The sequence below is a fragment of the Notothenia coriiceps genome, unplaced genomic scaffold (genome assembly GCF_000735185.1).
Source record: "Notothenia coriiceps isolate Sejong01 unplaced genomic scaffold, NC01 NC01_scaffold00005753, whole genome shotgun sequence".
NCBI classification, from domain to species: Eukaryota; Metazoa; Chordata; class Actinopteri; order Perciformes; family Nototheniidae; genus Notothenia; species Notothenia coriiceps.
The window spans coordinates 1-12,119 of record NW_011338454.1 but is presented as its reverse complement, the minus strand read 5'-3'; the positions used below and the strand labels follow the sequence as shown (position 1 = coordinate 12,119).

The window sequence follows — 12,119 nt, the reverse complement described above, 5'->3', positions numbered from 1 at the left end:
ACGTGATCCACCCGAGCCTCAGCTCAGGCTCAGTGGGTTCCTCACAGGTTCAGTTCAGTCTCAGTGTTCAGAAGTACATAATTAAGAATCACCTTATATACACAAACTTTACAGCGACGAGGAGATGTAACGAAAATAGAAAGGACAGTACAGTATGATTACACAGAATAACTTGACGACACTTCGCTCAAACCGGAGTTAAGAACATTATCCAGGATATGTTTATATTCGGAACTAATCGATAATAATAAATAATAATAGTAATAAAGAATAATAACATTTCCTGGAAAATATACAGTTGTTTGATATAAATTTTTACTCAATTGAAAATCTCTTCACTAATATAAACATACGGTTATAAAAGAATACCATTTCAAAAGCAAACTAATCATATTTTAGGCTTGAAAATAAAACTTACCTTGAAATTGGGCTTCAACTTACTTGTTGTCTTCGTCACATTTTGTTTGTACATATTACTGCCTATCTACTTGCTTATTTATTTGGTATATGGATTTATCAATGAAACCCAAAAATCGTGGGACCGACTATTCCCCGTGTTCGAGAATAGAACCATTACTAACTGATATGTTCGTTCCCACACGTTATTTGGCTAATGGTAGTCACCTCTCAGACTGGTAGTAGTCGGCCCCTACGATGTTTAATAATATCCCTTACAAATTTACTATGAGTTCATTTCTAGTTGGGGTCTTTCGTGTACCGATGAATCGGTACGTTTTACTGTGTAAGACGTATAATTCATGCGGTACACACAAAGCACATTAGGAGCCGGGACTAGCAATAAATATACTAATCTCTAGTGGTTAATGAGACTACTATCACAGTTCTGTGGGATATACAGCACTTGAGCTAGGGAATCTCATTACACAATCGCCTCCGGAAGAGGAGTTAGGTAAAGGTAAATTGCTCGTAAAACGCGCCGACGGAGGAAGGGGTACAGGCTTCGTTTTTACACACTTTTCGTATGCGTACTACGCGCCAACCCAGAGGTCTGTATGAGAAATCTGACCTTATGCCGCCCCGTTGTCATGCACTTGAGCGGATTCGTCCAACGTGTGCGGTCCTGTCCTCATGTAGACTGAGTTTTGTTTTTTGAACGAGCTTAGGCTCTGGTCAGCCTCCGTAGGTTACATGGTTCGACCAGCCTCAGTAGCACCCGCTTTTTAAGGTGCTCAGTCTAAGTCTTCAGTAGCACGCCTCTTAAGTTGCTCAGACTGCAAGCTCCAGGCGCAGTTAGGCTCAGCGCTCAGGCTTCGCTCAGGCTCAGGTCCCTGAGCCTCATCCGGATGAGGAGAGACCGAATTTTTGACTACTTTTCGTTGTGGACTGTTACAAGTGATGGTTTATAATACTAATTGTCATTTGAACACAGGTTACTTGACATGGTCCGTTACTTGGAGCCATAAATTTTTGTCACGACCTGGACTGGTGAGGGTAGTGGAGGTACAAGAGACCCCGACGGAAGTTGTGGTCCGTAGATAATTTCAGAAAGACCCTGTTGTCGACTTCCCTCCTTAGAGGATTTTTCAGGAAAGAGTTCAAACCTCAAGTTTATAAAAATTTAAAAACCGACGTTATTCAGACGGTACAAAAACTTCGTAGGTGACCTTTCCATAGGAAATCTCCTGTGACATACATGAAAGACTCACGGGGTCCTGGACACGCCGACGGTATGACGTTGCAAGTAGGGCCTGTAGTGCGCAGTCGGTACGCACAGTGGTCCTACCATCAATGTCGACTCTGACTGCACGTCACCCGGGAAATAGTCACTAGTGATAGCCGTTAACCGACTCACAAAAAATTCTAACATCTTTCGAGTCCTGTATTGTAGACCACACAATCAAGCGTGCTGATAACTATCGAAATCTGGTTGTAGTAATGTATTTACGGTTCGTGTATGTGTATTTCGTGTTCTTTCCGTACCAATAATTAAAGTAAATGTTTTGAGTAGTTATTATGACGAGCCAAGTCCGAATCACCTAAGAAGAATTCCAAGTCCACAAGTCTTCATGTATTAATCTTCGTGGATATATATGTGTTGAAATGTCGCTGCTCCTCTACATTGCTTTTATCCTGTCATGTTATACTAATCTGTCTATTGAACTGCTGTGAAGCGAGTTTGGCTACAATTCTTGTAATAGGTCCTATACAAATATAAAGCTTATTACTATTATTATTATTATTATCATTATTTTTATTATTGTAAAGGACCTTTTAATATGTCCAACTATATTTAAAATGAGTTAACTTTTAGAGAAGTGATTATATTTGTATGCCAATATTTTCTTATGGTAAAGTTTTCGTTTTGATAGTACTATTAAAATCGCGAACTTTTTTTTTGAAGGAAACTTTAACCCGAAGTTGAATGAACAACCAGAGCAGTGTAAACAAACATGTATAATGACGGATAGATGACGAATAAATTAACATATACTAAATAGTTACATTGGGTTTTTAGCACCTGGCTGATAAGGGCACAAGCTCTTACGTTGGTAATGATTGTATACAAGCAAGGGTGTGCAATAAACCGATACCATCAGTTGGAGAGTCTGACCATCATTCAGCCGGGGATGCTACAATTATTATAGGGAATGTTTAAATGATATCAATAAAGATCAAACCCCAGAAAGCACATGGCTACTTAGCATGCAAAATGACACATTCTGCATATTAAGTAGCCATGTGTTTTCGTGTTATCGGCTGAATCTTTATTTATTGATTAGATCACATTACTCTGATGATAGTGTTCAAGACACCCTATATGTCTGAACTCGATCCTTAGAGTAATGTGTTACGGAGCCTTCTCCTCAATCATTTTCCATTTAACGAGCATTTTGCGCTGCTCTTTCCCAATGTCGAAGCAAAATGTGTGAAAGCATACAGCATGATGCGGGTTGGGTCTCCAGACATCTTTAGACTGGAATAGCGGGGCACAGTACGTGAACTCGCCTAGCAGGTGCACACGCCAGGACAGAGTACATCTGACTCAAAACAAAACTTGCTCGAATCCGAGACCAAGTCGGAGCATCAATGTACAAGCTGGGTCCGAGTCATCGTGGGTGAAAAATTCACGAGTCAGATTCAGAGTCATCGTGCGCGAGAATTCACGAGTCTGAGTTCGAGTCCGCGTCAATCAGTGCGCGAGTCCGAGTCGAGTCCGAGTCCAGGACTCGAGTAGGCCTACTCCATCTCTGGCTTAAAAACTGATGAAAAGCAACAACCTGACATGTTCCACTAAAATATATGATTAACAGTAAACTTGTGTCCAACTTGACTGTACAGGCAATGAACTCGGTATTTAAAACAGTGCTGGACCTGACCTATCCCATCACCTCCATGTTCTCTGGGGCTGCCTTCAACACCAGCATCTATAAAGTCTTTCTGGACAAACAAGCTGAGGTGAGGAATCTCCTAAAAAGTCTTTCTCAAGTTTGGAGTTCAAATATTTTTAAATGTTTTGCTGCAGTAAGGTCTGCCATGTTTTTGAAGCAGTCACTGGAAAAAGGTACCTTTAGGACACTGTAGTACTTTCTATGCCCCCAGGACCTGTGGCTGCCATACTTCAACGTCACCACTGACATCACGGCCTCAGCCATGCGTGTCCACCAGGATGGTAAGTTACAGCTGAGCTGACTGCAGTGGCCGCTTTATCAGATCACTATCGCCATTGGCTGAGTGTTTTTTTAAGATTTAGATAAGCTCAGGACATAACATCTGTGTGTTAGTTCGCACACTATTTGATAGCTTTAGACCAACATACATTACATAAATGCCAGCACATACACATAAACACAAGAAAGGATGTTATTAATTTCATTTAACAAAACTCAATCAATAATACTGCTCTCTATGACGGAAAACTAATTTCTGAAATTGGTATTGTCATCAATTCCTGTATCAAAAATAATTAAGCATTGAATAATGCTGGCAGCAGACAGTCAAGAGTAAAATGGCAACCTAACTAAAGTTATTTTCTAAGTGAATGTAATGCTATGCTATTGCACTCAAATGTTAGTGACACTAGCCCTTTTGCATTTCATATATTTATACAATAAGTCTCTAAATATTCTAGGCGAAAATGTGTGTAATAGTTTATGCTTCATCTCGAGTGACTGCATGCTCTCTGATTTATGGTTTAAGGCGGGTGTACTTCGAGCTAAATTGAAGTTGTTGCATTATAAAACTGCTGCTAAATAGTTACTAGGATTCCTTATGCGTTTGTGTAATAGTTTCCTCACCGACTGGAGGACTTTGCGTCTTGTTGGATATAGACAATATTAAGTTCCACACAACAGTGTAAAAATGTTCTCAAATTCAATGACTACAATCCAAAAACACAAGGCTCAGAGATCATTTTTAAAAGCAGCAGCCATTTAAATCATATTATAGATGATTTACAAGCAATAATGTGTTATTGACTGGGGAAATAAACATACTAGGTTTCTTTAACCAACATGAAAACACTGCAGTCATCAAAGCCAAATGAATTCTTCATTTTTAGTAACAAAGCCCCTTTTTTAGTCTCCATAAACCTGCCAGTTTCAATCTTGTTTGGAGTACACCACGGCCAAGGGCTGAGACAGATTTGACTTAATAAGTGCAAAAGAAAACACTTTCTAGATGTTTCTATGCTGGTGACTGTATTTAATGATATAATTGCAAATGTATTCTGTTTGACTTGAGTAAATGCACCATCCCTAACATTAGCTGAAGCCTGGAAGACCTCCCTAACAACCCTGCAAATCCAGTTTGCCATTTTTCTATGCCATTTAACTTTTCAGTCAAATCATTTAATGCTACCACTGTCATGTACAGTACGTTGCATCAACTTAAGACATAGCGAGTCTTAAGGCAACGTTCTAAATTATTATAATTTAGGCTGGTGACTGGATTTGAGGGGTTTTCTTATGTTAGCATCTTGTCATGTGTTTGAAATAACTGCTGGAGCAAAGCTTCTTCTCTCTAAATCCTTTTTCCTATCATTACTTTTCCAATCTTTTACAGCATAGTTTCCTCCCCTTTATCTCTTTGGTTTCTCCTTTTATTTTAGTTCACTCTTTCTTTCGTTGTCTATTTGTTCTTTTAATTTTCCAATTTTTAACCATCTTTCAAACTGTTTTTATATCTAGAATTTGTATTTTCTGTCTCTATTAAACTTCTCTTCTTTCTTAGCAACTTCCTGCCTTTTCATACACTAAATTCATATAACTGTAGATTTTTTATAGTTTATTTATCTCCCACATTTGAGTCTAAAACTCCCTGATTATGCCCTTTGATTATAATCCTGACATCCGGTCTTTGTGCACATAGAGATATCACAGATCTGTCCATCCGTAGGTAACTTCATAGACAAATAACTTGTGTAGTTGCTGACCCCAGAAACGCTGACTCGTCTCCCATGTCCATATCAACATGTAGGATCCAGAACACTCCCCCCTGCTTCCCCCTCATGACTCCCTATGACCTCCCATTTTGCTTCTATCATTCATCATAATTCTGGGCTTTCTGTAGTTTTTCTGGTGTGCTTTTGTCAAACATAGCTAGCTTGATGCTAACCTGAATGTATCACTTGCGCTCCTGTTTGAATTACATCTTGTATCCAGAGAGAAAAACAAATAACACTAATATCTGAGAAAACTTAAGATTAAACACAAATCAGGAATATTTCCGGTAAAACCTTTTCCAGTTTCACCTGCAGTTTTCACTTCAGTCTACAGTCTGGAGTATTTAGTTAAACGGTAAACAGCTCTTCCTGATATCACGGACTCTCTCTCAGTCTTTCTCCCTCTTTTGCCTCTCTCGTTGCCTGTCTCTCACTCTCTGCCTGTCTTCCTCCCACCTTGCTTGAAGAACTCGTCATCTAACAACACTAATACTACTTTTTATATGCCTAATGAACACATCAAAACTAAAACTTGCATTACTGTTTTTGGGTTGTAAATCTGATTTACATAGATCTCGTTTCATTTATCCGACGTATTTGATATCATTCATATCACAGACTGTTTATGTATACTTAGTTTAAGTTGTGTTGTTATTGTGTTTATTATTTCGGTATCTTGTCATCATTCTGAACAAAGTCCATTATACTTCCTTATCAGCCTTTGAAAGGTTATAATTAATTGGCCTAGAGTATGCTTTTATTTAAAATTGGCCTCTTAACAGAACGTTTTGTTAGATAGCACAGGCAGAAGTAAATTATTTTTGTTGACATTGTATTCCCCCTCCTCTCTGTTTTGCTCCTTGCAACCTCTTTCACTTTACTTCTCTTTGTTGCGGGCGTTTCTTACTCTAAATCTTTCTCTCTCTACCTTTACTCTCTTTCTCAGCATTCTTCTCTCTCTCTCTCTCTCTCTCTCTCTTTCTCTCTACTCTACTCTACTCTATACTTTATGTCTTTCCTGCTCTCTTTATCCATCTGTGACGTTGAGTCGGGTCCATATTTGATGTGTTCCTCCTTCTACATCTCCATTTCCCGACAGGTTGCGTCTGGCGATATGTTAGAGCCAGCGCCTCCTACACCCCCTATTTACCTCCCCTGTGCGACCCCAAGGATGGCCACTTGCTTGTGGATGGTTGCTATGTTAACAATGTCCCAGGTCAGATTTTAAAAAACCCGCTCACCAAAACATCCTCCTCTCATCCTTAAGTCGACAATCGACCACTCGGCGTCCCTCCTCCTCTTTCTTGTCCTCTCCCTCCCAAGTTCTCACTCGTAACTAACCCCACCCTGACCAGGTGGACACTGGGAGCCCATGGTTTGGAAGGAAAGACTAAATCCACTATACGTTTTTTGATTGAGCCAAGCAGTGCCTCATCTTATACTGGCCAATATTACATTAACTCCAATTGGCTTTTTCGATTCACCCACACAGCACATGTTCTACTGTTGGCTTTGCACAACCTCTAAATATAACTGCTGAGATTTAGACTTTTAGACTTTCTTAGTAAGTTTGAGGTTTTGCCCATGCATGTCTGGACATCTATGGGACATAGAGAGATGCATGATGGTCCGGATTCTTCTGGCCCCCTAAGTAGATTTGCTAAACTTTTGAACCTTCTCTTTAATTACCATCAAGTTCTGGATGAGGCTTGTATTCACTATTTGTAATGACCTTACGTGGCATTATAATGATCAAACTGATCGTTTGAATATCAATTAATCATGCGTGTTACCTTCTATTCTTTGCCTCGACTTTGAAATTAATTAAATGGGGGGTTATGGACAGTGTTAGCCCAAATATCTGTTTGCATGCCCCCATTGGCTTTAATTCACCTTACTTTTCTCAGTTTACTGTTAAGGCATGCCAAATGAAGGTTTCCTTCATGAATTAAACGTCACGGGGGCTAAGTCATTGATGAACAAATGGTCATTTAGCGGGTGACATACCGTTTTAAGTGGTATGGATTGAGCTGGATTTTCCTTGTGAGATTAAGGACCCGGCAGTATTGTGTACTTCGATTAAAGGAAATCTAGTAGCGTTGCAGGAGACACTTAGTGGAGATAGTGATCGGCTGCACCATGTCAACATCGCATCTGTCTGTCGGTCAGGATCATTGTGCGTTTCATTGGGCCTAATGCAGCTTGTTTTCCTTGTATTCTATAAGACGGTTGAATTGCTACTGTTTCATTTCAATCACTTCTACCTACAAAAACATGCCAAGCCTCCCCTACATGTACAGCACCTGTCCTCTCCCCTAGCTTTGCTTGCTTCTATGTGCATGCCAGTGTTGCGCACTGTGAGCCATATGTTTCTTTATATATTGATGGCATGGATTCATTATTAATTTTTCTATAGATTTTTTATCATTATTTAGGATTATGTGTTCTGGATCCTGCTGTTGCCCTTTGTACATCATGTACAAAATACATAAAGCTGTAGGTTTTAGTGAATCCCCTCAAGTCATATTTCAGTAAATGGATTCTTCTTCAGCATTTACATATACTTCAAGCATAGATGCACCCCAACGCTTCTCTCTGTGGTGCTCCCTATCCTTCCAACCCATGCAGCACCCTTCCTGCTCCTGCCCCCTGCTGGCACTGAGCTGGACTGCAGGACTGGGCAGGCTGGGTGCTTCCCTGCCATGTTCACGGTGAAGAATCTCCAAATATTGTCACAGCATCTGCCGCTGCTCATTTTCTCACATCTAAGCAATTAATACATTATTCTTTAATTCTTCTCAATCAATATCATGATTGGTTTCATCTTACATTTTTATACAATTTTGCTTTAGAAAGAAGCCTATAATATGGCCCCATGCCCTAAAGCACTGTTGTTGTTGGGACACTGTTTGGAGATTCAACCAGCCTTGGTGCTCTGTGATGGTTGCCATTTACTTTTTTACCTTTACGCACAAGTCACACAGGGTCTCTGTGCAAGGTAATGAGGTTTGAGGTGGTTTACTACAGAGTGTAAAGGTGGGCAGAACTACAGTCCTAGCCTTTGCAGGGATCGGCTACCTTCTTTGTCCGACCTCCCTCTTATGTTGGGATTGTGGTCTGTGTCGACACTAACCTGAAACGTATAGCAAACATTATTGAGATGTTATCGACCTCCCCTTCCTCCTCCCCTTCCTGGTGTGTCAGGCTCTCTGTGGCGCTATGTGCGGGCGAGCATGACCCTCTCGGGGTACCTGCCGCCTCTCTGCGACCCCAAAGACGGCAACTTGCTAATGGACGGTGGCTACATCAACAACCTGCCAGGCAAGTAGAGGTGGTACCCCCTCTCACCCTAGAAAACAATCCACAATGTCCCCCAGAGGAGAGGGGAGATGGAGTGAGGGACGGGGATGATTATTATGAGTCATTTTAATCAGTTTTTTTGTAGGCTAAGGTAAGTATGTAAATTTGAGGTTTTCTTAATGCGAATGAATGGAAGTCAAGTTGTAGTGGAGTGTGCTGAGTTTTCCCTGTCGGAATATGGAGCCAGTTCAAACCATCAAATGAGACAAATTGTATCCACATATTTGTGTTTAGTAAGGAAACGATTTCTATCAGACCCTGACATTTTCTTTGTATTACAAGATGGGGAGAATTCAGCATTTAAACTTGTGATGAGGCTGGATTTGAATGTAAATGAGGACAAGGTCACACTTAAACACTTTGTTATTCAAGCAATACCACATTGAAAAGGGGAATGTGTTATTAGCCTGTCAAACAGCCCGGTGTCAGAAAGGCGTCAAATAAAAAATGCTTAGAGGGGTTACCAACTGTATCAAATTGGAAGGGAAAAGCAGATTAGCAGTTCTTCACATTAAGACCATAGTGTGATTTTGCTATAATTATGCCATACGACACCAGTCTGCTTTGATATTAAAGTCAGGTTCCCCTCATGTCAAAATGAGCACTTGTCTGTAGAGCTGGGCAATATTTCACCTTGAGCTGAATCATACTGTGGTGATATGATCATATCATGTTATCATTAGGATGTGCAAATGAATGATTTCAAGCAAATTGTAATTTTAAAAACAACAAAAGGAGTTATTGAAGTTCTTGTTTATCACTTATGAGGAGTTTGGATTCATGTAATTCATGAGTTCTGCTTGAACCTCAGTAAGATGTGTTCTATGGTTAAGATTGATATCAGAAAAATATCCTTCCTAATATTCTGTTAATAAAACAATATTGCCCAGCCATACAATTTGTGTTCATTAATACACAAATTACTTTGGTGTACAAATGATAACTCCCCTTGAGTCGGTCTCTGTGTCGCTATGGTAAAGAACATATTCTGTCTAGAAACAGCAGGGCCATGTTTCACAGTGCTCTGGACTGAGCTGATGTAATTCTCTCTCCGCTCGTTCTTGAGGTCTGTGAAAAGTGAGGCTTTGCTTTTTGGGTCCAAAGATTGATTTAACTCAAGGCTCTTTAAAAATCAACATTGTTTATTTCTGACTCTTGTTTCTCTGCCTGCTCTCTAGGGAGTTTGTGCTCAATCAGCTGCATTTTCTAGTTGTTCTTGGCACTATGGATCAGTGCGTTGGGCTTATGGGACGTCTTCCTGTTTTTCTGTCTTAGAATAGGCTCAACACCACAAAAATGCTCGCTGTCCCAACGCTCGTTTTAACACTAGAAAGTCAATGAGAAAGGCAATGACCTCCGGCATTGTGCCCATTGGCCAGGGAAGTCTAGATTTTCCACTTTCAAAGTTGCAGTGTTTCCTGTCCCTAATTGGCTATAAATCCTCTGCAGTGTATCTGACCACTGAAACATTTTTGTGGTGTAAGTCTGTTCAAACATTGTGCTGCTAAAATTAATGTTTAATGAAATAAATATATATATATATATATAATAACACAGGATCCGTTGTTTTACCATTTCTGCTGCTGGATTTTGCCGTGCTGTGTTTGTGCGTCTGTGTGTGAATGCTGGTGGTTGCTACACGTTCAACAGCGGACATTGCGAGGAACATGGGTGCCAGAACAGTTATTGCCATCGATGTAGGTAGCCAAGATGAGACCGACCTCTGTAACTATGGAGACAGCCTGTCTGGCTGGTGGTTGCTTTGGAAACGGATCAATCCCTGGGCAGAGAAAGTGAAGGTACAGTTAGAAGCCCAAGGTTCTGGCTACTATTGGTGACTCAGCATCTTATAAATACTGAGTAGTGCATTTTTTTTTTTTTTTTTTTTAAATAAATATGTAGAAGAGGGGATCTGCTCTGTCTGCAGATTGCGAAATACATGTGTTTGTGTTAGTGTTAATTTCTGGTTCTTACACTGTTCCTTCCCCAGGTCCCCGACATGGCAGAGATCCAGTCTCGGCTGGCTTACGTCTCTTGTGTGCGGCAGTTAGAGGTTGTAAAGAAGAGCGCCTACTGCGAGTACATCAGACCGCCCATCGACCGCTTCAAGACCATGGACTTCGGCAAGTTTGACGAGATTTATGTAAGTAACTTTATAAATAATGCCTGTTTTTACCATCTACTTGGACACAAGGATGGTTCAATTACATTTTGGTGGTCAAAGGTCATGGTCACTTTAATCATTAGGCATTTTATGTGGTTCCCACTGCCACATCCTAAACACAATACCCAGCCAATTACCCACATTGAAGGCAAGTTAGCCAAAGAGCCAGGGAAGTAGCAGGAAATGTGCTTTAACTCCGTAACTCTCTCTATTTTAGCTATGAACACTAGCTGTGCCTCTGTTACACCTCTGATTGCACATCACACAATGATTCACTGCAGCACGTACAAAATACAGTTTTGAAGATATATGTTCTTCTGAAGTATAGATCATTGCCGCAACTAGCAGCACATTTTAACATGAATGAAATGTTGCCAAATAAACAAAAAATAATTAAGAAATAAAGTTGCTATATTGAAAGTACCTTTTTTATTTCTGTTTTAAAATACTTCAGGATGTGGGCTTCCAGCATGGCAAGTTGCTGTTTACTGGTTGGGCCCGAGGCGACATTATCGAGAACATGCTGAAGGACCACCGCTCAGCCGACTACAATGACAGCAAGAGAACTGACGTGAGAGCACACACAGACACACAATTTGCATTTTTTTTTTAAAGTTTACTAATATTGAATTATAAATATGGTTCATGTATTACTACATACACATATAATGATGGTTTTTTTTGGTCCTTAGTCCTGCACATGTCCAGCAGCTGACTTCACTGACCTTGCAGAGATTGTATCCAGGATAGAGCCGGTTCAAAGCTACGTGGCTACAGAAGGTACGACAACGTGCCAGTTTCTTCATTAACATTATCTAATAATATTTCCTGTTAAGAATGGTTTAAAATATTTAAACACAGCTTGCACGCAAAAAAGGTTTATGCTGCAGTCTCCTATAAAGGAACGATTAACCTTCAAGATCAGGTTCAATATAATCCTTGTAATGAATCAGGGGTCATCGCTTTTTCCGGTCTGTTTGATTGAAATACAGCAGGAGATGGCCCTTATATTTTATGGGTAAAGGCCTGTCACGATAAATAATTTTGTTGGACGATAAATGTTCCTGGAAATTATTGCGATAAACGATAATATTGTCGGCACCATTGTAAGACCATTTTAGACCACTGACATAATGATAATATATAATAATAATTCTAGTACATCCTTTCAAACAGAACTTTTTATTGAACATT

General features: G+C 40.1%; 1 protein-coding gene across 1 annotated transcript in view; it reads left to right on the top strand.

Annotated features, from left to right (window-relative positions):
* Positions 1-11,947, top strand: part of pnpla6 (patatin-like phospholipase domain containing 6) — a 34,956-nt gene extending 23,009 nt beyond the window's left edge. The window contains exons 22-28 of the mRNA XM_010768432.1: positions 3,301-3,417; positions 3,562-3,631; positions 8,606-8,722; positions 10,412-10,560; positions 10,752-10,904; positions 11,380-11,496; positions 11,618-11,947. Of these exons, the coding sequence (XP_010766734.1) occupies positions 3,301-3,417; positions 3,562-3,631; positions 8,606-8,722; positions 10,412-10,560; positions 10,752-10,904; positions 11,380-11,496; positions 11,618-11,734 (840 nt within the window). The 3' untranslated portion in view covers positions 11,735-11,947. The remainder of the gene's footprint in view (positions 1-3,300; positions 3,418-3,561; positions 3,632-8,605; positions 8,723-10,411; positions 10,561-10,751; positions 10,905-11,379; positions 11,497-11,617) is intronic.
* Positions 11,948-12,119: the final 172 nt, after the last annotated feature.